Raw genomic sequence first — 26,897 nt, forward strand, 5'->3', positions numbered from 1 at the left:
TTTAGGACATTCCATATCAGAAGAAGGAATTAAACCTAATACAGATAAAATACAAACCACAATCAATTATCCACAACCCAAAACACCTAAAAAAAATATATATATACATATATATATATACATTAATTTAAATGCTGGGTTGTCGACATTTTGAATTATTGTGTGTGAATTAGGGTTTCGTTGGAAAAATACAATAGACAATAGAAAACTTTTGATAGAGAAACCCGACATCAGGTGGAAACGAAATGAATTTTAAAAAAAATTTAAGGAATTTCTTGACCAAAACAGACCAATAGTTTATACAGATGAGACGTATGTGCATACCAAACCACAAGCTTGGGTTGGTGGTGCAAATTTAGGATTTAAACGTAAAATTTCTAAGGATCCAAGATTAATAATTGTTCATGCTGGTAGCGTACAGGGGTTCGTTCCAAATGCTCTATTAATTTATAAATCAAATCAGCGGACTGGTGACTATCACTCAGAAATGAATATAGACAATTATGAAAAATGGTTGACGAACCAACTAATACCAAATTTGCCCTGTAATTCTGTGGTTGTTATAGATAATGCATCCTACCATAATAAATTAGTAAACCCAGCACCAAATTCTAATTCCAGAAAGCGGGTGATGATAGATTGGCTCACAGATAGAGGAATTCAATTTTCACTACCCATGGGCAAATCGGAGCTTTACAGTATTATACAAACAAATAAGGAGAGACATAAACAATTTTATGTAGACAAATTACTTTCAGATAAAGGTCACACAGCATTACGTCTTCCTAACTACCATCCAGATTTTAACCCGATAGAAAAAATATGGGCAAGGGTAAAAGGGCACGTCGCACAAAAAAACACCACCATGACACTTAATAACGTACAAACATTAGTTGAAGAAAAGATTTCATCACTCACTCAAGATGATTGGGGTAATGTTTGTAAACACGCAATAGAGTGTGAAAACGCATATAGAATAAGCGAGGATGTTACTGACGATTTGTCAGAAGGGATCGTTATCAATTTAGAAGCGGATTCAGATAATTCTTCCAATGACAGTGATTCTGACAGTAACAGCAGCCAAATACCTTCGGGATCACGTGATATGGAAGGAATTGAACCATTAGACTCAGATTAGTTTAAATAAATTGTCATGTGTTAATTATAAATTATTATGAGTTCAGTTTATTTTACGTTTCGTATTATCTTTCTTTGGCAACAATTTACGTTGAAATAAGTTTGTGCTGAAATTTTTGTTTTGTGAACTAAAATACTTTTCCCTCGTTGAATTGTTCTACGCGTGACACAGGAACGAAAACCAAAATAATGCAGGTACTAATTTTTTAAAATAACTATAACATTATAATTTTTTATAAAACATAACATGTATTTTAAACACACTGTACCGAATCGGCGAAATCCCGAACATTGCCGAATCGACATGCGCAGAAAAACTACCCGAACGGCAAACTCAAGTCAATTCTACTCTGCCATCTTGTTTGTGTACCCCGAGGTACACAAACAAGAAATAAACAACCAAATAAACAAAATGCTTAATCAAGGAATAATAAGACCATCACATTCACCTTGGTCTAGCCCTATGTGGGTAGTGCCTAAAAAATTAGATGCCTCAGGTAAAACGAAATGGAGTCGTTATAGATTATGGGAAATTAAATAATATAACGGTAAAAGACGCATTTCCGTTACCAAATATAACGAACATCTTAGATCAGTTAGGACACTGTTGTGGCAACCCACACATCTATGGCAACTCGAATCGAGTGAATAACCGAACACCCTACGGAGCCAGCAACGAGCGGAAACTGGCCCGTCACATTTTGTCACCGCCCGTCCTCCGATCGACACGTATTTCAACTGTTCTCATATTAGAATCACGCGATTATTCTTAAATATTTCTTGATTGTAATTTTATAGAACTGAATAAATTTGTGTTAAAAGTAATCCGCTTTCATCTTGCTTAAATTAAATTGGTATTCAACTAGAAACCATACTGTAAATACTTCACTATATTAGGCCTAGAAAGCGGATTTCACCAAATTCCCATGGCAAAAGAAGATATTCCTAAAACTGCATTTTCAACACCTAACAGACATTACGAGTTTACTAGAATGCCTTTCGGATTAAAAAATGGACCAGCAACCTTCCAAAGATTAATGAACATAGCATTAACGGGATTACAAGGTACTTATTGCTTTGTATATATTGACGACATAGTGATTTATGCAAAAAATTCAACCGAACATGAAGACAAATTAGAGCAAGTATTCGAAAGATTAAGAGCGAATCGATTAAAACTACATCCAGATAATTGTGATTTCTTAAGAAGGGAAGTGTCATATTTAGAACATTCCACATACTAAATCGCTGAAATGCCCCTGTTGTTACGAATGTGCGCATTTCAATTGCAGTGGAACATCTGTATCTAAATACAAGAACATGTCCCAAATCGCATATTCCAACTGAAACTATGAGCACTCCAGATATCATGTATTCAACGCCATCAACCAGCACTGTTAGTCAAACTCCTAATTCACCTACTAGTACCTCTGCCTCAAATAGCAATGCTGGTTCAAATACTCCTGACCTACAATCTGTTTCTAGTACCCCTGCTTCAACCAGCAATGCCGATACCTCTGTTTTTGCTACCGTTCATATCCTGAGTCCTATTCAAAAAGGAAAGAATTGAACTGGAAGAAAAACATTAAAAGCAGCTAGAAATAGTGGAAAAACATACGAAAGTCATTCAAATAAACATGAAAAAATCTGTGTAAAAAGCGAGAAAAATTAAACCTCCTTTTAAAGATACATGGCGATTTAACTGCTCTGAAAAATTAGTTGAAGACGAAAGGGAGTTTTTTTTATGCGTATTGGAACCTGGGAGACATGGCTAAACAGAGAGTTTATTCATAACTGCACATAAGTATCGATATGTGCGCGAAGGTGGACAAAGCCCAAGAAGGAATCATAATGCTGCGTTCTTTTTTAATCTTGGTGACAGATGTATTCATGAAAACTGAATAGATCTAAATGCATATATTTCATAAAACATTATTATTTTTAGAAGTTATCATTCAGATACGTACATAAGTATTTACGTGTAAATACAGAGTTACATTTAAGTACAAAGTACTTATTAGTTATTTATATTCCTTTATTTTTGGTAATTATCGTAGATTGCATTGGTGCTGTTTTTTTTTTTACATAATCCATAATTCGAATTTCAATTTATTAATTGTTCTTATCGTAGAATGAGACATTTTATGAGCGCATGTGATGTCAGTCATCATTTCACGTTTTTATATATTTATCTTCTATCTACAAGGGCCCGTACAAGAAACTTTAAATAATAATACATCCGTTTTGTTCTCACTTCCTTATTACATTTAACATATTTAACAGTAATTATTAACTTTACATAGTGCGACGGGAATTAATACGCTTGCATTTTTACTGGTTGCCAGTCAGTAGGTAAACAATTATTCTAACCTCTGCGCATGCGTGCCATTGAGCCAACGAGATTCATGCTTGCAGCCGACCTCAGCCGATGTATGCCGAACTTCACCGAGCATATCAATTTTCATATACACTCGTACGCTAGGCATGGGTAACTCGAGATTATTTTTTGAACCATGGTTCGCTTTGTGGTTCAAGTATTTGAACCATAGTTTTGAACCGGCTCAGGTCTGGTTCAAGATTTCGCCACGAGCCGGGCGCATATAGCTGATAGTCGAACGATGCAGGTCGCGCCATTCGGCTCAAATCGGATTTACTCGACATTTTACTCGGCAAAAAATAACACGGCTGCATACAAAAAATATCAGATATATATAAAATTTCATGTATGTTTGTTGGTTTGTTTGTGACTTCATGCATGCCTTTACCACTTATCCGATCAAGATGAAATTTTGTAAATATGTCGGATCTGGGAAGGTTTTCGTATCATTGAAACCATTCCACAATTCGATCTGATACTATTTAAAAATAAATCCAGTACTAAGAGTCGAAGAATCCTTAGAATCTACTAATTCTATGAGTCTACTAAGAATCCAGTACTAAGTTGGTTATGCAATTTTAAAAGTAAACAACCATCCGATTCTATGGCAACGCGACTAATTTCAGTTTCGGCAAATACATTATCGCAAAGTCGTAATCAAATCGTAAAATGCCGTCCAAACGTAAAAATATTTGACTTGCCTTCGCATTGACAACAAAGCACAGGGACAATCGCTACAAGTGTGTGGATTAAATTTGAAAAAGCCATACTTCTCACACGGACATGGTATTGAGGCCTGCTAAATAAAAAGCAATAATTATCACAAAATCGAAAAATGTTTTTTGATTCAGAGTTTGCAAAATTACGATGTTTCATCAAAATTAATCTTTTCCGTTGATAAAATTCTGGAAAATCACTTTTCTTAGAAAAATAATATTTAAAAAAAACTTTTCAGTTTTGGCTAACACATTATCGTAATCATATTGTAAAATACCAGCCAAACGTACAAATATTGGAAGATCAACACCTCGCGCAAAAATAATGAAAATTTCACGATCATCTGAAACCATCATTAGTGAAAAGACGCTGCGCATCGCAAATCGACTCAATATCGAAGGGTTCACTGCATCAAACGGATGGATAGATAGATTTAAAAAGCGACATAACGTGGTCTACAGATCAGTTTGCAGGGAATCACAAAGTGTTAATTTGGATATTGCCGAAGATTGGAAGCAGACAGATGTGCCTACATTAATTGCTGAATATGCTCCCAGAGATATTTTCAATGCCGATGAGACTGGGCTGTTCTTCGGCGTACTACCGTGGAAGACCTTCTGCTTCAAGGGGGAGACTTGTCACGGGGGGAAGTTAAGTAAAATGAGGCTCACTGTTCTTCTGATTACTAATTCAGATGGCAGTGAGAAGCTTCCCCCATTAGTAATTGGCAGGTCTGAAAAACCCCGCTGCTTCAAAAACGTAAGGTCGCTGCCAACAAAATATGCAGCTAACAAAAAAGCATGGATGACCTCAACCCTATTTGAAAAACAGCTTACTGAATTAGATGCTTTGATGGGAGTAAAGAATAGGAAGATTTTATTATTCCTCGATAGGTGTCCTGCTCACTCCGCAAACCTGACACTGAGGAATATTAAATTAACATTTTTCCCACCCAACTGCACGAGTGAACTTCAACATCTGAATTTGGGGATAATCCGTGCATTCAAGCACTACTACAGAAGAAATTTGTTAAACAAGCTATTGTTTGAATTAAAACGAGGTGAGGACCCCAAAAAATCAAAGGTGTCTATTTTAGATGCAATGCATTATACCGTTAAGGCATGGGGTGAAATAACACCCATAACTTTTCGAAATTGCTTCTGGAAAGCCGGGATAAACAAGGAGGAAGTGGAGGACGAAGGAAATACCGAGTACAATATAGAAAGCTGGGAAAGGATTTCAGACCAACCCTTGGAGGACTATATGAACCTTGAATCCAATGTAATGATGTCAGGCTTGGTGGAAGTTGACGACATTGTAGAAAACCATCTACAAAAAAACTTGTCCGCTGAAGAAGAGCCATCTGACGAAGAAGAGTTGAATGTTATCCCAACTAAAGAAGAAGCAATAAAGTATATCGAGGGACTAAAAACATATTTTTCTAGCATTAGTGGTGTTCAAGATGGAACCTTCAAATCTTTGTACAGAATAGAAAAAGAATTACAGAAAAAAAACGCTACATACTAATTTACATGATTTTTTTAACCGCTTCTGTGCCAAGAGCGAGATTTCTCGCATTCTTGGCCGTGCCCAGCAGGCCGACCATAGAAAAATAGCGAGTTTTCTCGCTATTCTTTGAGCTTCTGTATCATACATATGTCCCGTTTTTTTATTAATTAAAAATATGGAACACACAGAGACATCTATTGGGATGATTTTGTAGTCCTTCACTAAACAGACGAAATTACAGTTTTCTGATATTATTGATTTTACAGAGATCCACCCACGAGCTTCGTTTGACAGACAACAGAGTCACTAAAATAGGGTTGTAAATTTTCGCGCGTATATTGCCGATATCTGTCGCGCGTCAATAATTTTATTATGATTTATTGATTTTGATTAGTTTTTGATACTTGTGCGGAACAATTATCAATTTTTAAACTTGTTTGTGTGTTTTCTGTGTTGTTTGTACATTTCTTCACTGTGTTTTTCGTGTTTAACTCTGCTCTGCGTTTTTGATATATGTAAATTCTTGTGACCGCCGACAATGGAGGGTGAACCAAATACTCAAAATTTCAAAATTTCTCTCATCGACGAATCCATGCCAGTTTTCGGTTGGAAAACTGATGATTTTACTCCCAAAATTAATACTTTCAACTGTGCAAGTTCAGGTTCCAACATTGAAAATGTTGGAACCAGGGAAGTAGATTTCTTCAAACTTTTCATGTCTAATACCCTAATGAGTTACATCTGTGATGAGACAAATAAGCAATACCAATATGTCAAGAGCAACTGCAATGAGTTGTCTTGGAGGCTAAAACAATGGACTGACATAACAATTGAGGAACTATAGATTTTTTTGACTTTGTGTCACTTGATGGCCTGCAATTCGAGAAATAAAATTCAAGGCCACTGGTCAACTGACATTCTACTTTACTCCCCCATGTATTCAGATACCATGTCTCGAAATAGATTTCAAATAATCCTCCGCATGCTCCACTTTAGTTACAACACTCAGCAAGCAGGTGGAAACAAAATGTTCAAAATAAGGTACATAGTGGATAATTTAAAAAAAAAAATTGGAGAGTAGATGTATCCTTACATGAATATTTGCATTGATGAAAGTTTGCTTCTATTCAAAGGTAGACTGTCATTTAGGCAATATATTCCATCAAAAGCAAGCCGTTTTGGGATTAAATTTTACTCCAAAGGCTCCATGATCGGAAAACGAATGCTTGTGGTACTGTAAGAAGAAACCGCAAAGGTATGCCAAAGTTCACTGAAAAACTGAAAAGATGGGGGAAATGAAAACTTTTCATACCGACACCCTTTCGGCCCAAATTTATAAAGATAAAAGGGAGGTTTGTATGCTCACAACTCTTTATCCACCTATTCTGACCGAAACAGGCAAAACCACATACCGGAACGAATTAATAATTAAACCTGAAAGTGTTCAAGACTATAGCAAGAACATGGGTGCAGTTGACCAATCTGATATGGTTTTGTCAAGTGTCCACTCATCGCGGAAGACAATGAGGTGGTTTAAAAAATATTATTTCACCTAATGGACCTAGCATTACTGAATGCCCATTTACTTCACCGACAAAAGACAGGAAAATGTGTGCTGCTAGCGCAGTTTCAGATGGAGGTGATAAGGCAACTGATCCAACAACATAAACCTAATATACCCTCGAAATGTACCCATAGGAAAAAAAAGGCGGATCTGCCATCACGTCTAACCGAAAGGCACTTTATGGACAAACTTCCTCTAAATGCAAAAAAAGGGAGCACCTACGGCCAGATGTGTAGTATGCCTATCAAAAAAGAAGAGGAAAGAATCGAGGTATCAAAGTGGCTCTCTGCATTGAATCGTGTTTCGAAAATACCATACATTAGAAGACTTTTAATTTTCTTTTCAACAAAAAAAATATCATCCCATAATGCATATAATTTGACATTTAATTACGTTCATAGGTATTTGAAAATATGTATATGGGTATAGATAAAACGGAGTAAATTAACAGGTTGAAAAGGTTAACAGCGGCTAGTGTATTAATAAAATAATATTAATAAAATTTACCCTGATTGTACTTTCCGATTACCTCTGCGTTTAAATTATTTATAATCCAAAAAAAAATTATTAAGTAAGAAATTCATGGTAATAATTTTTTTTAATTATTTTTGTTTAATGTCTGTATGCAACGGCTCGGGGAGCAATTTGGGATGGCCAGGGCTGCTTCAGATGAAGGTATAGAGTGCCTTGTTATGGAAGACAATTTTTAGAGTTTATAATGTTGCAAAAAAATAATATATGGGATTTTCAGGGTACAAATGCAATTTCGAAATTTATAATGCACAAAGACGAAAACTATTGGAAACCATTAACACTGTTGTTTCACCCTATACCGATTTATGGCATCATGTATACATGGGTAACTACTACAATAGTGTGGAAAATAGTCAAGTACTTTTGCATCATATAATTATAATTTACAAAATGGTTTGATGAAAAAACCGCCCGACAACAATGTGCTAATGCTAGCACAAGGATACATAAAATTTGGGCTCTAGCTATCATAGCAATGTTCCGGCACTCGTTTCTATTAGTCTTTATGTACATCGAAAGTAATTTAGCCATGAAAGAGAACTTAGCCAGGCAATAGCAATTTCTATCACGGTAACAAAAACCTAAGAGAATATTATGATAGAGAATCCTATCGGAAATATAAAAGAATTAATAATAATTAAAAACAGGTCTACTGCTGAGAACACGCCCCATAAGTCTGTACAAACATACACATACTGGGTTTATATTCTTACTACAGAACATGTTAAAGATATAAACTTCCTGCAAAAACGACTCCTCTCTTGAGAATCCTTATTCCTTCGCTGAAACGATTTTCCAAATCTGTGTTGCCAACATTTGTTGCCGCTTTGCAGAGCTGTCTCAGGACCTCCTCCAGCATGCGTAAATATCGGATAATGGACCCTTAAATAAACAGTACACTTTATAATACCTACTAGTTTTAATATTTTAGGGCACATAATTTGAAAAATTATAAGATATATTTTTTACTTTATGTATTAAATGTTAAATCAAACACTGATTTTTTGAGTCTACTAAGTTGCATTTTATTGTTAAAAAATACATAAAAACCAATTTTGTGACAATTTCAGTGAATTTTTCCTTTCCCCGAAAATGAATATAAGTATACGTACCTGCATGCCCCATTAATTATTGTTGTCTCCCGTAAATTATTACTGCACATGTTACAACTATCACTTAAGTACCTAGAATTGTAAAGCTATATCGCTCACTCCTTTCAAGAACGTCATAAATCGTCCATTTTCAGTTGTGCATGTTTTCGGAATGGCCAGAAAATGTACTATATCCAAGCAAAAGAGGCATATTTTTAACTTAATATTTACCCGCTACAGGGCAGAAAGTGTTGTTTTTGCATTTTGAAGAAAAGGTATTGTTAAATTATTTTTTTGAATATACTGAATAGTTTTCGAATGGAGAAAAAAAAGGTTTTACCTAAAAAGATCTGTTGCATAGTAAAAAGTTCAGAGTGGCTTGATATTTATTTTTATTACACTGTATTATATTTTTAAACTTAAAAAAAAATAATACAATGCATTATATTTTTTTTAAAGTTTAAAAACTCCTTAACTTAAATTAAAGCAAAAACTCCTGAAAAATCAAGTTTTTCTATTTGTGACGTTCTTGAAAGGAGTGAGCGATATAAGGACCGTCAGTCCATTTAATCTTCACATTCATTTGAAAATGCCATAACCTTGCGAAACAAATGTCTTTTGTTTTTTAACAATAAAATACAACTTAGTAGACTCAAAAAATCAGTGTTCGATTTAACATTTAATACATAAATTAAAATGGAGTTCTATAAATTAAACGGTAAGACTGTAAATAATTATTTTTTACCTTCGTATATTTGCGTCATTTTACAGATATCCAGAAAGGAGGCGCCACGACACCAAGCTAAAACTAGCTCGAAGAGATGAAGTTGAAAACACTTCTCCATATAATCATTTTTATTTTCTATTAACTTTGAGTCCACCGCTACGTCACCGATCATAGATGCGATGCCCTGAATTAAAAAATAGCTAATAATCAATAACATAATATGATATAATGCGAGTAGTGTCAATATAATGTAAATAGTGCTATGGTAGTGACGTGTAGCATTTATGTATTAATTTTAAATCAAACACAGATTTTTTGAGTCTACTAAGTTGTATTTTATTTACAAAAAACACATAAAAAATTATATTGTGACAATTGTTTCGCCTTGTTAGGGCATTATCAAACGAATGTCGTTTCGTTTCGCATCCTTGTTAGGGCATTATCAAACGAATGTCGTTTCGCATTCGTTTGATAATGCCCTAACAAGGCGAAACAATTGTCACAATATAAGTTTTTATGTGTTTTTTGTTAATAAAATACAACTTAGTAGACTCAAAAAATATGTGTTTGATTTAAAATTAATACATAAATTAAAATGGAGTTCTACAAATTAAACGCCAAGTCAATAAATACGTGTAGCATTGTTTGCAAGCTGCCATGGGACTAGAGCACGGGTGGCCAACCCGCGGCCTGCGGTAATGTAACACGAATATTTAAAAAAAAAATATTGGGTCCTTAAAAATAGATTTAAAATCATATTTAAGATATTGAAACCAATCAAGTTTCTGTAATTACATGGAATGCGTATATTCTGGTGAAAAGAAACTCAAATCTCGCACTGAGTGGCCATTAATAAATTGGTTTTATTTCAAATAAAATTGGTAATATTGTTTGATTTATGTGTCCTAATTAATAATTTTGGTTGTTAAAATTGATAACAATGTTTATAGATACGTTTTTGTGGTTCAATGTGTGTTCTCACATCTGGTCGTAGTAATGTTTCTTTTCCATACCCTGATTGTACTTTCTAATTACCTCTACATTCACATTATTTTTAATACTTAAAAAAAATCAATAAGTATGAAATTCGTTGTAATAAAAAAATATATATTTCTGTCTGTAGATCACGATGTGGCCCGGGGTGCAATTTGGGTTGGCCAGGCCTGGACTAGAGGTTAGCAACAATATTGACGAGCCTGTGGAAGGGCTTTGGAGTTGCATTGTGTTTCTAAGCATGAAGCTTTGGAGGGGAGTTTGTTAGTGGAGTAAGGAGAAGTAACGGAGCAACGGTCTTCTAGCACAATATGGGAAACTGTCGCATCATACATTAAGCATCACCCTGATAAGGAGGTGGCTGTGGGTTCAACAAATTTACTCAATGATAATGCTGTCACATTTTCATAAAATATTGAAGCATAGCCAAAAATAATCTCTCTAAGACAGCTTTTTAGTAAAAAGACATAATTACTTGTCATGAATAATAAACTGGTCATATCAATGTTTTTTTGCAAATCAAAAACACATTTCAGGTTGTTACGCTCCTTAACAATTTATAAGTATGCAATTTTGTTTGAATAAACATTAAAAATAAAAATAAAATAGTATTTTTTAAGGTATGGAATGTATTTTATCATATTTTACATTGATTTATATGGGAATAATTATTTCCATAATTAGTGTTTCACATAACGACTAAGATTCTGGAACAAATTATTCTCATTATGAAAAGTTCTACTATACTTCTTATTTTCCCACAGTGTGTGTGGACCAGCAAGTCGTAGTTGTACGGAGAAATGCAAATACATAATGAAAATTTACCTTAACTGACGTGAGGGTGTTTTGTATTCTCACGTCGTGACTTTCACAATAGTCTAACTCTTTACTAAGGAAGCAACTGAGCAGAGCCACACAATACTCCACGGGCAGATCACTGAACAATCCATTAAATATCATTTCTGTCAACAGGAGTTCATCCACACTGAAAATAACACAATCAGTTAACCCTTATAGTGCTGAGCTTATTTTCACATATTTTGCATAAATTGCTAATTACACTTTTCATCATCACTACTTGACAAATTTGACATTTTGTAGGTAGAAATAAAAAACTTTTACTTAAAAAAAATACAAAAATCAATGTTAAATTCACAGCAAAATAATTTTAAATGGTTATTTATAAATGTTATTAACTTATTAAAAACGTTATACATGCGCGCGCTAAGACACGTCCGTACAGGCCGATACCTAACTAAAATTGCGCAATAGTCTGTATTCCGACGCTCCGCGCTTTATACGCATTAATAGAGAGTCCATCTATACACGGTTCACACTAAGAGTTAAGGAAAATGACGATGTACAATGATATTAAAATTTCAATATATTAAGTCTGTCTTTTGACATTATGTGTACGTATTTTTTCCAGTATCATCTCCATTGTCGTCCCCCTCACTATATCTTCCGTCTTACACACGCTTCAGATATCAATGTTTCCTATGCGGTCTTACAAAGTGTTTCTGGTTATAGACTGGAAAGTTCTCAGAGGTTCGAAGATGAGATTTTGTTTTAGAATTATCTGCCACTAAATTAATTAGGTGTAACCATGTGTCCTTTTTTAAAATCCTTTAATATAAACATACCCTAATAATAGCATATTTATTCTCCTATGAACCTTTCGTGTAAAAAAGAGCCAGATCAACACAATACAGTTGGATTTGTGTAATAGAATTAATAACTAATAAATAGGACAACTGTCCGCGTAAAGGGCACACGTTTTTATTAAAATAGAAAATTTGCTAATATATCTGTAACTTATTGTTAGTTAAGCAGAACACAGGTGATACTGGCGTGGTACCAGAGTGTTGGCACTGGCATCCGCCAATGATATTTTTTCCACCCTTGTAAAATCATGTGTTAATGAGATAGATCGTACATATTGCAATTTCAGAAAGATATCACTATTTCTACTGATTTGAATACTTGCTAGATACAAATACACAATGAAACTCACCAACTAAGTTCACAAGCAACTCTCCCCTTCATATTTATAACCTCCATTTCATTACAGTAGGCCAGTTTCCTAAGCACGCTCTTGCGACATTGCAACTCATCCATTTTTAACAAACTGTGAAGCTTTCCCATTTCTTCTCTTATTTCATATATTTCCTCCTCCAAACTAATCTTTTGATTCAAATAGAGGAGGGACTTTTTGTTTTTGTTATTAGCATGAAACGGATTTTTATCCAACCTGTAAGAAATCAAAAATATTGAAAAACACACTCGAGTTACTGGTACGTCACACAAGAAAAAAGTCTCGAGTGCAAAGGGTTAAGAGTAAGAACTAAACCTTGTAAATATTGCATTGAATGAATTCTATACTTACAAATTTTCTAAATAATTAATCTTTTCCAAAACGTGGACCACATCCAGTCTATCGATTCCCATGTCATTGATAGGATGAAGCAATGGCAATCCTTGCGGATGAATATTTTTTAATTTATTCAATTCTTTGAAAAAATTCTTATCGCGTTCCTTCTTACCATTTTCGCATAAGGTGACTTGTTTCGAACTAATCTGGGTGATGCACGTGTGATCAACGCTAATAATTGTTAAACGGCCTTTCTGAAAATGTGTTTTGAAAATCAGTCACTTATAAAAAAATAAAAATTATAATGAAATGCACCTAATTTGATTAGCCCTTCCTTTTCGGTGATGCGTAACAAGTACACATTGCTTGTAATAACTTTGATATCACGATAATTGTAATAAATAACAAGTTCAGATTTTTGGTATTCCTCCATAGTACATTACGCGTTTAATGAAAAAAATTGTTAAAATAAAACTTATCGGGCATTATAATTAAGATATTTTGTTAGAATTAGAAAAAAATTGTACAATACGATCAAAATATGCCAATGAGTGATGTAGATATATTCTTGGTAAGTAATTAACGAATAAAAAAATTATAATTTGCATTTAGTTATTCGATATAGAATACATAACTAAATATAAATTATTATTTTTTATTTACAACATTTTGAGTGTGTCCAAATACTTGTTCACAAAATCTGGATTATCTCCAATTACAGGAGTTATTTTCATATTATTTTTTGACATCTCATCAAAGATGAAGAAGAACATGGAAGTCTGGGCATTTACGGGGCTGACGACCGTCATCGGCTGGTTTAAGTGATCACTTTACACACGTGTAACATTCACCAATTCTACCCATTGTTGACAACCACACTACTCAAATTCTTGGAAGTTCTTTATATATGAACCAATTTAGAAACCTTGTTCTTGAATCACTAGAACTTCACTAGAGACATCTATTGGTGAGATGTAAAGAAGCTTTTTACTAAGCAGAAATTCTTATATTAGTATGTGAGGTCCAAATCCTGGATTATAATCACACACATGATTATTTTTTATTTGTTAATTACTGGCAGCCTCGTTGTGTTCATTGTGTCCAGCAGAAGTGGCGAGCGCTTTAAGTTACAATATTGTGAGTATTTGTGAGCACGGCGTAAAAAAGTGGTGAATAATAATCGAGTGGCGTTAAGTTGTTAGTTGGTGTATTAGACTTTTGTATAATGTTGCATAATTTAATTAACTAACCTCTATGAGATATTTTTGCTGTGCGAAACATGTTTGAAACATTTCAAAAGGTGTTCACAAATTATGTTACACGTTTTTCTCTTCAATTATTTTCAGTTAAATCGCGGTCTTTCTGGGAAACTAGGCCGAAAAGTATTGGTGGCCAAAGGGATATGAACATTATTTTTTTTCGGATTTTAAATCGTTAATTTTTACATGTATATTGACTACACAGCACCGGAATGCGCAGATTTTTTTGGAATTTAGAAAAATTTCTCTTGCATTTTTTGTCGATATTTTGACAGTTTATCATAAAACCCTGTTATATTTCATATGTTATATCTCATATCATTTAAACCCTGTTATATTTCAGTATGAATTGTGACGCATGTTTAACTAAAATATTGATGAGGTTGAATTAGTTTATTTAATAGTCCTTCTCCATAGTATTATGATAGCACATTTGGCCACCATATAAATACTCAGTCATCCATATTCTTCTTCATCTATGTTGAGACATCAATATAAGTAACTCCCAAGCGGAAAAAAAAACAGATTAGAGAACAAAGATTTGGATATTGTGAATTATTAGTTTACCTTCCGATTAAATGCAGGTTTAAGACCATTCACGTAATCTCCTGTGGCGTGTATCATAACTCTTATTTTTATCTTTATATCTTCATGGGCCTTATCATCTCTCTTCTTCACGGTACGGTGACTAGTATCCATTACGGCGCCCCAATCGTACTCGTTATCTTCCAGTTGAATCTGTAGGATGAGGGAAATTGTCAATGAGAAAATCAGCCTCTATTATTGTACCAAAATAGTCTCACGCTATGATGAAATTTTACCTTAACCAATCGTCCTCTATGAAGAAATGGCAGAATGTAATGCGGGTCCAGAACATGCAGTTTAATTTCCTGATGTAGACTTTCCAATTGTGTTACTAGATTGTTATATTCAATTACAATATTTTCATTTTCAACGTGTATTTTGCTAAATTTTGCTTGCTTTATCTTTAAATCTATAAATTAGAAAATTAATTGTTAGTTTGTTTTAAAAAAAATGGTTATTTGGAAGTGAATAATGGTATTTCTTCTTCAAAACCTTATCCGCACACGATGGTGCATAGGGCACTGCATCATATAAACACAGTGTTATCTTAATCCTTAACAACGTGAAGGAAAGGAGATCAGCACATAAATATTTGAGTGAAAAATCAATTATGTTTATTTGACCCCCCTCTGGGAATCGAACCCGGGACCTCCAGCACGGTAGCCAAGCGTGCTGGCCATTACACTACGGAGGCTGACAAATTATTATTAGTACAACTTAATCATGTAACTATACAAAAGGCTATTTTTGTTGGGAATTATTTCCGCAGATGTCAGTAGTATGAAGAATTTGTTACATTTAAAGCTAATGACCATTGCCGGTCCAAAGAAACTGAGGTTTGAATTTTATGTACCGCTCTGGCACAAACTATGCGCCGAGGCCATTTTCAAAAGTGTCACATACTATGTGGTAACCGAGGATAAAGAGTCAATAATAAATCGCAGCATATAAAATAATATGCAATATTTTTGTGAGTGTCACTAAAAATGTTGTAAATAAATTAACTGGATAATAAAATGAAAAGGATATTTTCTAGCATTTCTCATGTGATTATATTCATTAGATCCAGGATTCGAGCCTCACATACAAATGAAAGAGTTTCTGCTCAATAAAAAGCTACTTTCATCTCACCATAGATGTCTCTAGTGAAACTTTAGTGATTTAAGCAATATGTTTCGAATTTGAACAATATGTAAAAAAAAAAGTCCCAAGAATTTGAGTAGTGTGGTTGTCAATCATGGGTAGAATTGGTGAATGGTACACGAGTGTAAAGTGATCGTTTATGGTGGGACTGACCGGAGCATTTCGTTGTAACATAACATTCGCGGCGAGCATCCGAATATTAGATGGAGTACTCGAAACGAGCTCAGCTCGCTGTACTGACTATACGAATGCTCGCATCGTAACGTTACTACGAAATGACTCCGGTCAGTCCCCACCATTAAACCAGCCCATGACGGTCAGTTGTCCGCCTCCGTGGTGTAATGGTCAGCGTGTTTAGCTACCGTGCTGGAGGTCTCAGGTTCGATTCCCAGGGGGGGTGGGAATAAATATTAGTGATTTTACACTAATATTTATTTAATATTACTCTGGACTGGTCCCTGAAGTGCAGGAGTGATCACCTTGCCTTCATATAATTAATGATCAAGATAACATTGTGTCAATACGATGCAGTGCCCTATGCACCATTGGGTGCCAGAAGATGACGGTCGTAAGCCCCGTAAATGCCCAGACTTCCATATTCTCCTTCATCCATGTTGAGATGTTAAAAAATAATTCAAAATAACGTTTGGAAAGATTCAAAAATAAAAACATACGTTTGTGCAGTTCTAATAATTTAGCCCGAGTTTGGAAGGCCAGGAAACTTTTTTCAATCACATATTTGGGGTTGATTTCCTCCTGTCGCATGAGGTTGAGTATCATATTGTAGGTGAGATGGAATGCCGAGTTGAGGGGATCGGCCGTGCCCATCATCACCTCTCTCACCAGGTTGGAGGTGATCTTCTCGTCCACCATGAGTACCACCAGCCCGTTGGCGTCCAGCCCGCGCCTCCCCGCCCTTCCCGACATCTGGACATATTCTCCAGAAGAGATCTGTAATGCGACATTCAAACTATATCCTTATACAGTAAGTCCTCTACTTTTATTTATTGTTTCGGCATTTACTTTGTGGTAAGATATAATGAAATTGTAAAAAAAAAACACTTTTTTTTACCACTTGAGTTTATTTTATTATGACGACTAGTTTCGGAAGCTATGCTTCCATCTTCAGGTCTAAATGTAAACTGTTTACATTTACACCTAAGATGGAAGTATAGCCCGGCTTTCCAAACTCAAAACACAGTAAGGGAACATTTTTTTTGTAGTACGATTTTTTTTCATTTTTGGACTAAGTAGAACCTACTTAAAATCTAGTTAAAAAAATGTCCCTTACTGTGTTTTAAGTTTGGACAGCCGAGCTGTTGAGATGTCAAAAAAAAAATCTTATACTCGCCAATGGCTGTCTACATACATTTCATTTGATTTTTAGAACGGAATGATACGCAGTCATCTTAAAGTCTCTTTTTTATTACTGAGATCGAAAAAAATAAAGGTACACCCCGAAAAACAAAACATAACTGTAAAATTGCATCAAGAAAAAATTGAGTAAAAAAGGTTAAGCGCATACAATAGAAAGCTGTATTTTACTTACATTTCTTGTTTGAGTCCCGTCAAACTTTTTGATAGTTGTGAATATCACAGTTTTAGCGGGCATATTCAGACCCATTGCAAATGTCTCTGTGGCAAACAGGGCCTGAAATGAAACATATAATATAATATCTATTTATTGAACGGCTAATGCCTTTAACATAATACGTATATATAATATCTAATATAAAAATACACTAATGAATACATTAATAGAGAAACAAAAAGTCTTAAACATAAAATAATAATAACAAATAGTAAGCACTGGTAAATACATGTCTCCTTCACACACTATCAGCGAGCAGCGAGAGAGAGTGAAACACAACGTTTAAATTTATCCATTATAACATGGAGAAGAAATGCTGAGAATGTATAGACTGCTCAATATTATTCATATTTAAAGCATTTATTAATATAAATCCTCGATTCTCAATATAAACAGAGTGAAAGAAAGTGAGACTGATATATTCTTACCTTGATAAGTCCCTCTCCAAATAGGATTTCGACAGTTTCTTTAATTAAAGGGAGAAGTCCACTATGGTGAAATGCGATTCCTTTCCTCAGAAGTGGGATGATTTTTGTAATTTGTGGCAATTGTTTTTCACTCTCACTCAAAATGTCAATAGCATTATTAAATACTTCATCTACTAATTTTGCCTCTGTGTCTAAAATCAATAAAAATAATATCTTTAAATAAACTGAAGACAAAGTTGATAAACTGTAAGATAAAGCACATTATATATTTTTAAAAAAAAAACGGAATTATTGTTTTTTTATTATTTACACAAATATTTCAATCTCATACTATTTCTGTGGGCTTAAGAGGCTCATTATTAGAAATGGGTATCAGATTGTGGTAGAGTAGGTTCGAATCGAGAAACTCTGACTTGAGAGTCCGCGACACTTACCACGGGACCACAACCCGACACAAATAATAAAAAATTATAAGAATTTTTAAATACATAATTAACAATTCTATCAATGTTGCAAATGAACCATGTTGATTTAAGTAATGCAAGAATAATAATAAAACTTATACAGTCAACCCCCCTATAACGCTGAGATAGATACCGCGTTTTCGGATGGGAAGTTAATGTTTTTAAATTGTATATCAATTTTGAATGATCATTAGTCATTTTCGCTAGTTAAAATATGAAAATACAATTTAAAACATTAATGCCTTATAAAATTCCCTAAGATAAAGGGGTACCTTTGTCAACATTATAGGGGGTTACTGTATTTATTTTTGAAATGATACAATTCCAGTTTAAATTTACCTGTGTTAAAATTGAATGAAGACATGGCTTTGGCGTACTTCTCACAATCTTTCTTTCTGAAACTGAAGATTATGAGCGGAGCCAACTTCCTCTTCATCAACACATTGACGACAACAAACACACTTTTCGTTTTCTGTATCAACTTATCTTTCGGCGGATTGATTGACTCGTCATCCGAACCTACTTCACTGACATGTGCCATGGCCGCATCGAAATTTTTCTGAATCAACGTACCCTGAAAATAATCAATTATTACAAACTTTTGCACCACATCTCTTTAACCCGATGGTTGCCAGAGACGAGATATCTCGGCAAATGGCGGAGTGCCCGTATGGCCAGAGACGAGATATCTCGTCAGTACTTTTGATGACGTATTACTCCGCAGTTTTAACTCATATTGACAATCTGTCAAAAACGGAACATACATTGCCATCAGTTGAAGTTGTCACAAAATATTTTATAAAGTTTTTAAATACTTTTAAGTGATTTATCGGTATCACTTTCAGCTGACAGTTGACAGATGTCATTAGGGCTACCACTCAAACCACTTGAAATATTGATTATTTTAATCGATTGTTTTGAACGCCAGGGGTTTTTATTTTGCTAAATTTTTTTGTGTTTTTCTTATTATTTTAAAATATTCCATTGATAAATAATAGTTGTGTGTTAATATTAAATTTAATAAAAACTTGCGTGTGCGACTTAGTGTGACAACCCTGAAAATTTGAAACTGGTTTAACTTCAAGAATAAAACTCTAACAATCGATGCGGGATATAATATTTGGTAAGTAAATTATAATTCAATAAAAACAACAAAAAAAAATCTTTAGACAACTTTTTTTTTTCAAAAAAATACTTGGCCTGTTGAGCACTGCGGCGTAATTTATTTGCGGCTATGAAAAGGTTAATAGCCAAATTTTCTTAGAAAATATGGAGTTGCCACAATGCATAGATGGCAATATCAGAGGAATAAGGAAAGCCTCTGTACACTAACACAAGTATCGGATTACAGGATTATATCCCCCCCCCTCCCCCCATACATATGACAAGCGACTGTCGCATGTTTCCTTTGAACATCTAATAACGATCACATAAAAACAAGCATCTCCAAGTGAACGCCTCCATAAAGAGGATACGTAGTTGTGAATGTGTGTTAGTCACTTAGTTAGTACTTAATTATTTTTTTTAACCCTTATCCGCACCCCAATGGTGCATAGGGCACTGCGTCATATAAACGCAGTGTTATCTTGATCGTTTACACATGAAGGAAAGGTGATCAGCCCTCCGCTTCAGGTACCAGTCCAGGGTAATATTGAATAATATGAAAGTGAAAAAAATCACGAATATTTATTTTACCCCCCTTGGGGATCGAACCCGGGACCTCCAGAACGGTAGCCGAGCATGCTGACCATTACACTACAGAGGCAGACAGTCTTTAATAGTAGGTACAAACCTACTATCAAGGAACCTACTATTTATTCCTTGTTTTATTTATTTTTTTACAAAAATGTCAATAAAATTAGTATATAACCACTCACATTCCTTGTCGGCTAACCATCATTATTACCAGTACCTGCCATAACAGCTATTAAAAAAATCATGTCCTTATATTTTCAATCCATGCAAGATGACTTATCAAAGTACTGTGAACACTGAACACATTTTCTCACATCAGGCCCATATACATATACCTTCTCACCAAGGAAGAAGCAGAAGGATTGTCAATTAGCGAGTTAGAGACACCAGTATGGTGTTCAGGAGCAACAGGTAAGGAACAAAATATGGTTTTGTCACAATACCTTCTAGTTTTTACCTATTAGTTGAGTACTACCAGTTAGCGAGTTAGAGTCACCGGTGTGGTGTTCAGGAGCAACAGGTAAGGAAAAAATATGGTTTTGTCATAATACCTTCTCGTCGATGACCAGGTGCATGTCGCCAAAAGCGTTGTCGGGAAAGAGGTAGTGCTGCAAGGGGGTGGGGCGGAACTCCGTGTAGACGACGTGGCAGGGCTGATGGTGCAGATGACTCACCCACTCCGCAAACTGTCGCGCGTTGGGGATGGTGGCCGACAGGAACACATACCGGACATTGTCGGGAAGGAGAATTAAAGTTTCTGGAAAATAAACAAAACTATTGGAGACTATTGCACTCCGAAGCAGGTCGGGGGTGGAGTATATCAATTGACGCTTGTACATCAGTTTTTTTTTACATTTTAGGAATACCTACAAATACAAACTGTGATTTTTTATGAATTTTTTTGTGTTTGCTTTGGCTATTAAACAAAAAATAATGATGGTTGCATTTATGAAAACATCATGTTGCGTTGCCCCTTAATACCAACATTCATGTAATGTTTAAATCTGACTAACTTACTAACCATCACGCCGCTTCTCCGCAGGGGTAGGCAGAGAGAATAGAATGCCACACCACTCTGTCTTTGCAAACAATCTTCGCCTCTTCCACGTTCATGCATCTCCTCATACACACCCGCCTATTGTTTTGACTCCTAACCTGACCGCTTTCAAGTATTTAGCATACCTGATCGTGCCAAGTTTAAACAACCGTATATTATATTTAAATATGTAAAAGACATGTACTATAAACTTCAATAAAATAAAATATGTAGAAATGGGATTTTAAGATGAATAGGTAAGGATTCAATTTTTCCAATTACATCCAATATTTTTGATAAACAGTTTAATAACGTTATATAGTGAAAAGTATAATTAGTGAATCCATAATGATTACCTTCCCAAACGACGCCTCTTACTTTATCTCTCATGTAATGTATTTCATCAAATATTACCCAGCCCACTTCTTTGGTGATTTCAGATCCTCTAAATAGCATACTTCTTAAGATCTGAAAGCAGTAAAAAGGCGCTTTAACTCATATAGCAGGGCATACGTGTCTACCACACAAAACCCAGGCATTGAGCATAATTTGGTTGAGATCAAACGCTTTATACCTCAGTTGTCATGATGATACAGGAAGCCATTGGATTAATTGTCACATCTCCGGTCATCAAGCCGACGTCTTTAAATTCCTCTAACATTTCTCTATATTTTTGGTTGGACAAAGCTTTTATGGGAGTTGTATAGATAACTCTTTGTTTATTCTTCAGGGCAAGAGCGATTGCATATCTAATCAGAATACAAGAAAAAAATATATTATATTTATTTATTAAAAAAAAAAAAAAACAACTAGATGTTTGGATGTGAAAGATGCGAGGAGTATATATCAGGACAGAAGAGTGTAGCATTCCATCCTCTCTGCCTGCCCCTGTATCGATATAACATGTCTGTATCGATAAATACCTGGAATACTTTTAAAACGTACTCTATAAAACTGTGAATCAAACGTAATAAACAAATCCAAAAAAATAATACTTAAACTTTTTTGCTTTCAAAAACGAAATGGAACTTCACATAACAAATGTATTGAAAGTGAGAGTAAAATATTTCAACATTTAATAGTGGTGGAATAAAAGTACTGCTACTTTAGAATTACAAGCTTAGACTTACTCTTCATCAATACAAAAAAAAATTGGTTCATTATCTACACCAATTTAATAATAATAATAATTTTTTTTTTAATAACTTATTTTCTTGAGAACCATTCCTTATTTTATTAGAATAATACATATCAGTAAGTTACAAATTGTTCAATAGTAAATTATTTGTTTAAGCTTTAAAGATGACAAATTTAATATAATATGAAATTACTCCGAAATTAACAATACTCTCCTAGTCTCATACTTTACATCCACAATACAGGTAGAGATGCAGATATAATTTGTTGAAATTGATCAACATAACTCCTGAGTTTTATCATTTAACAATATAAAATTATACTTTCCTTTGGATTATTTCCACCGACTGTATGAAAAACAATGAAAAAAAAACTGTCCACTAACAGTAAATATTGCACACTGCCAGTTATAGTTTGTGGCTATGGTACTTAAATAGAAGGTACAAAATACTAAAATTTGGTTTTTAAGTTCTACTTTCAAAATTGAATCATATTTATGTATCTGGGTAGGTACTGTAGATACAGCAGAGAAAAAGCAATGGCAACTCAGAAGAAAATTTAAGTTACCTGGTTAGGTAACTTAAATTTTCAACATCCATCTACCAGCATTTAAAATAAGATAGGCTGATGACTGTATCTGCTAGTTGCTGAGAATTCTAATACATTCTTAATTAGAGTTTGACTTACTCGGCGATGACAGTCTTCCCGGCGGATGTGTGGGCAGATACGAGGACAGACTGGTTGTTTTCCACACAAGAAATGGCCTTCTTTTGAAAAGAGTCCAAGGTAAATTTGTAAGTCTTGGCGGGAGGTTCGTCGGATTTAACGAGTTTAGGAAACTTCTGGAGAGCAGGTACGGCTACTTCATGTAGACAACCATCATCTTTAGCAATTGTATGTATTACTATCCCAGGATCCAAGGATGACACACTAAAACAAAAACAAAAACATTTTCTGTTAACACACCTCGGAAGGGAAGGGTATTTCTACCCGTTCGGTTGATTGATGCTTAAAGACGGGAAGAGTATTTTTACCTTGTGCGCCGGCCTCATTTCAAAGGCAGAAAATAAAGAATTATCCAATGTTTTTATACAAATATTCAGGAGTGTGTATTCCATATGGGCAGAAAAGGAGTGAATATCCTAACTTGCCTGCGTGACGTAAAAACGCAACCAGTACCTACCCTACATTACTAAGTAGCACCTAGCTTACCTTACTACCTACCTCTACTGCATACCCTAGTAAGTGTAGTACCAGCTTACCTTACTATCCACCTCTACTGCCTACCCTAATAAATTATCTGTGAATATTATAAACCTCTTTGTCAAGATCTTAACTATATGTACAAAATTATCAAATCCCGTCACCAGCGGTCCACAGGCGTAAAAAGTACCCATCTGAAATGTGTTAATATCTAATGATGTTGACTGACCGGAGCATTTCGTCGTAACGTAACGTTGTAACATCGCTCGCAGCACGCATGTTACGTTACGCCATTGCTGACTGACCGCGATCAGTGCTCGTTTAGAACACAACTGCTCGCTTGTGGCCTTGTGCCCAGTGTTCCCATATGCCAAACCAAAAAATCTGAATTACAGTCTAGATATCTGTATTAAATTTGTATAGAATCAATAACCCAAAATCTGTATGAATCTTTGCATTCGTAGTTAAAATATCGGATGACGAAGACGTGATTCTTGGTTCTGGGATTTTAATAAATTACAGCTTAGTCCAGATGAAAAAGAAAGATTCCCTGCAGTTTAGAGAATTTCCCACAGATTGGCATCCTTGGTATTGACCTAAAATTGCATCCGACTTCGGATGGAGCATTCGAAACGAGCGGCGAGCAGCTCGGCTCGTTGTACTGACTGCCTGAATGCTCGCATCGTAACATGTTACATTACGACAAAATGCTCCGGCCAGTCTCCACCATAAACCAAATTGTCTTAAATAAAAAAATGAGTTCTATCTAAAGTGTCCAGCCTTCTTTTGTTCTGTTATCCAGAGCAACGCATACCACATTTCCTTTCTATATTACCCCTCAGCTGCACTTTTTACCACCCAATAATATATGATTCTTCAAAGATCTGCAATGGTCCAAAAAAGATGCGACAAAAAGTCTCGCCAGCATTTTCAATTGAAATCCGTTTGTCTCCGTAGTGTAGTGGTTAGCGCATTTGGCTACCAGGCACCCGGGTTTGATTTTCAGAGGAGTTAAAATAAATATACGTATTTCGTAAAAATCTGATAGATCGGAAATTGAGTTAAGAAATTAATAACCAAACTAATCGTAACTTACTCAATATCAACGTCGAGTAATGGATTAGGTCTCGTGTGTTTCGCAGGGGAACGAAGATCTTCTTCCGCTTTTCTTTTTGGGTGGCGAATTCTCGTGTCAGCATCGTAAGGTTTCTCACTTCTGAAATTAACTCATTTTTAATAGCCGATCTTACGTTTCAAATATTAAAACAACCATGAGCATAACGGATTGATTACCTTTTTGAAGATAAACTAATATCGTTAAAATAATCGTCCCCAAAGCAGCTAAACAGATTGTCTAACGTTGTCATTTTAATTTAATATCAATATCACAGAATTTAACGAGACTAGAATATACAATTTGCTTTACGAAGGACCAAAAACTGAAAAAATAGCCTTCGCAACTTACAAACGAATTTGTCAAAACTTTGCCATGTGGGAAAGAAAAACAAGTTCGAACAAGCTAAAAGCAGGAAACACCGAATAGTGTCGCCAGTACCAAACCTTTAAGAACGGAAATTCCGTACTTACCTAGAATCCCTCGGAGTTGCCGCATTTCTTTATACAATATTCGCTCTCGCTTTTATTATTATTTTTTAAATACATTTATATAGTGTCTAGTATTGATATTGACAACTAAGATTGTTTTATTAATACGTTTCGAAAAAATCCTCCAACGAACCCCGCTAAACGGCCTTGACGGGACCGACCCAGGGCCGGATGGTGAAAAAGTCGGTTAAAGAGAAGGTAGTGAAAAACACAAAAAAACACTTCCGCAAGGAAGAATAAAAACATTTTTTTAAATCACTAAGAAAACAGAACTTTGATTATCATAAGAAACTCACAAGTTAAAAATAAACATTTCACAAACTGTAAAAAATATGTACAGGAAAAGGCCACACATTGCTCCATTTTTTAAAGTAGGCCCACAATGGATATAAAAATTCTGTTATTTTCTGCTGGTTCTTGTGTTGAATCGAATTTTTAAAAGCGTAGTCACGCCATTTTTCAAATGAATATTCATTACATCCACTGCAGTATAATTCTTCTGCTGGTGAATGTACATCGCCGCCACCTGAAGAGCCTCTACTTCGTACTCCTTATAGTCGACTTCCTCTTCTTCTCGTGCTTCGTTGATAACAATCTGAACTATACGTGTATTTTGGGCGCGAGGCATTCTTAGAAGAGGCCAGTTAAAGCGGTGCCGGTTAAGAGAGCGTTTACTGTATATCGATTTTGACCACCCAAAAATTAAAACAACTCTTAACATTCTCATATATGACACATCCTTAAAGAACTTGTATAAATTAGCAACAAAAACTTGACACACGCTAGTACGAGGATGCAACTCCGAGTGACCAAGGCATTGCTGATATTCTGCTTGTCCTACCTTCCGTCTTCCTCCATTTTCTTTCCCAACTTGTGATGTACTTTACCCTAATCTCCTTCGCTTACGTCATCTATATCCCAGAAAACATATCCCAATCCTAATCTAAGAATTTGAGCAGGTCTGTAGTTGTAAAAAAAAGAAATTTTACTGTTTCCATTATTTTTAAAACAAATTATGCAAAAATAGATATTTTGAGTAAGAAAAAGCGTACCTGGTCATGAAAATTACAACAAAAATCATTTAAACACCACAGTTTCAAAGGTGTTGTCAGATCTCAAAAATAACAAACAATACAATTCTGAAAACTTTCTTACAGATGTAACAAAATAGATTACAGTCTTCTGAAGACTGAAAAATAATATTCCTTTTATTTCCTGGACCACGAAAACAAAACAATTCTAATCACCCTCCACTTTCTGTTCACACGACATTCTTTCATTAGCAGGAGTAAAAACACATTTTTTTCATCCTTACACAATTTAATGCATCACTAACCAACAATAACCTTAGCATAGTTGGGTAGAGGCTTGGCTGCAAAACTGGCATTGCAATAAATATCTATTTGTAATAGGTTTGGGCGTTTGGGATGTATTTCCCATATCCCCAACCCCATTCTTCTTTCCAACTGAATACATATTTGTAATTGGATTGCAACAAACTGTAAATGCTCAGAAAATTGGTAAACGTTCTAAACAGAAATAAGCACAAAAGCGAAAATACCCACATTGTTGACTCCTTGCTGTCATCCATTTACATTTTTTGTGTTCTTTGTGATTTGACTTGGCCTTTTTATTTAATTAGCATACTCCATAGCTAGAGCTCGATGTCTACCCCTTATAAAAACGTTTTAATTTTAAAAACAAATACTGGAAGAACACCATATAAATGTC

The 26,897-nt window shown here is 34.8% G+C and overlaps 2 protein-coding genes across 2 annotated transcripts; one reads left to right on the top strand and one right to left on the bottom strand.

Moving 5' to 3' along the window:
* LOC148309766 (uncharacterized) lies at nucleotides 1-2,195 on the top strand. The gene has a single exon (XM_088259487.1). The coding sequence runs from the start codon at nucleotides 488-490 to the stop codon at nucleotides 1,136-1,138; it is 651 nt and encodes a 216-aa protein (XP_088115613.1). The 5' UTR covers nucleotides 1-487; the 3' UTR covers nucleotides 1,139-2,195.
* Nucleotides 2,196-6,124: 3,929 nt separating this feature from the next.
* Nucleotides 6,125-25,114, bottom strand: LOC148309767 (exosome RNA helicase MTR4-like). The gene is made up of 17 exons (XM_088259455.1): nucleotides 24,855-25,114; nucleotides 24,658-24,777; nucleotides 23,046-23,288; nucleotides 21,796-21,970; nucleotides 21,578-21,689; nucleotides 20,737-20,942; nucleotides 18,830-19,064; nucleotides 18,027-18,217; nucleotides 17,557-17,658; nucleotides 16,682-16,958; nucleotides 15,101-15,273; nucleotides 14,847-15,017; nucleotides 13,036-13,274; nucleotides 12,664-12,900; nucleotides 11,475-11,634; nucleotides 9,675-9,840; nucleotides 6,125-8,720 (listed from the first exon to the last, which is right to left on the bottom strand). The coding sequence occupies exons 1-17, from the start codon at nucleotides 24,926-24,928 to the stop codon at nucleotides 8,563-8,565; spliced, it is 3,039 nt and encodes a 1,012-aa protein (XP_088115581.1). The 5' UTR covers nucleotides 24,929-25,114; the 3' UTR covers nucleotides 6,125-8,562.
* Between the last annotated feature and the right edge of the window lie 1,783 nt (nucleotides 25,115-26,897).

The sequence above is a fragment of the Brachycentrus maculatus genome, unplaced genomic scaffold (assembly GCF_059751285.1).
Source record: "Brachycentrus maculatus isolate JH-2025_06_01 unplaced genomic scaffold, ASM5975128v1 h1tg000117l, whole genome shotgun sequence".
Taxonomy (NCBI): domain Eukaryota; kingdom Metazoa; phylum Arthropoda; class Insecta; order Trichoptera; family Brachycentridae; genus Brachycentrus; species Brachycentrus maculatus.

Excerpts from the sequence above, each read along its gene's own strand:
- LOC148309766 (XM_088259487.1), top strand. The coding sequence starts at position 488 with ATGAATATAGACAATTATGAAAAATGGTTGACGAACCAACTAATACCA.
- LOC148309767 (XM_088259455.1), bottom strand. The coding sequence starts at position 24,928 with ATGACAACGTTAGACAATCTGTTTAGCTGCTTTGGGGACGATTATTTT. Across the intron at positions 23,289-24,657 it reads TTACTCGACGTTGATATTGA|TGTGTCATCCTTGGATCCTG; the intron begins GTAAGTTACGAT and ends TTTTTGTTTTAG. Across the intron at positions 11,635-12,663 it reads GTTGCTTGTGAACTTAGTTG|TGTGGATGAACTCCTGTTGA; the intron begins GTGAGTTTCATT and ends TGTTATTTTCAG.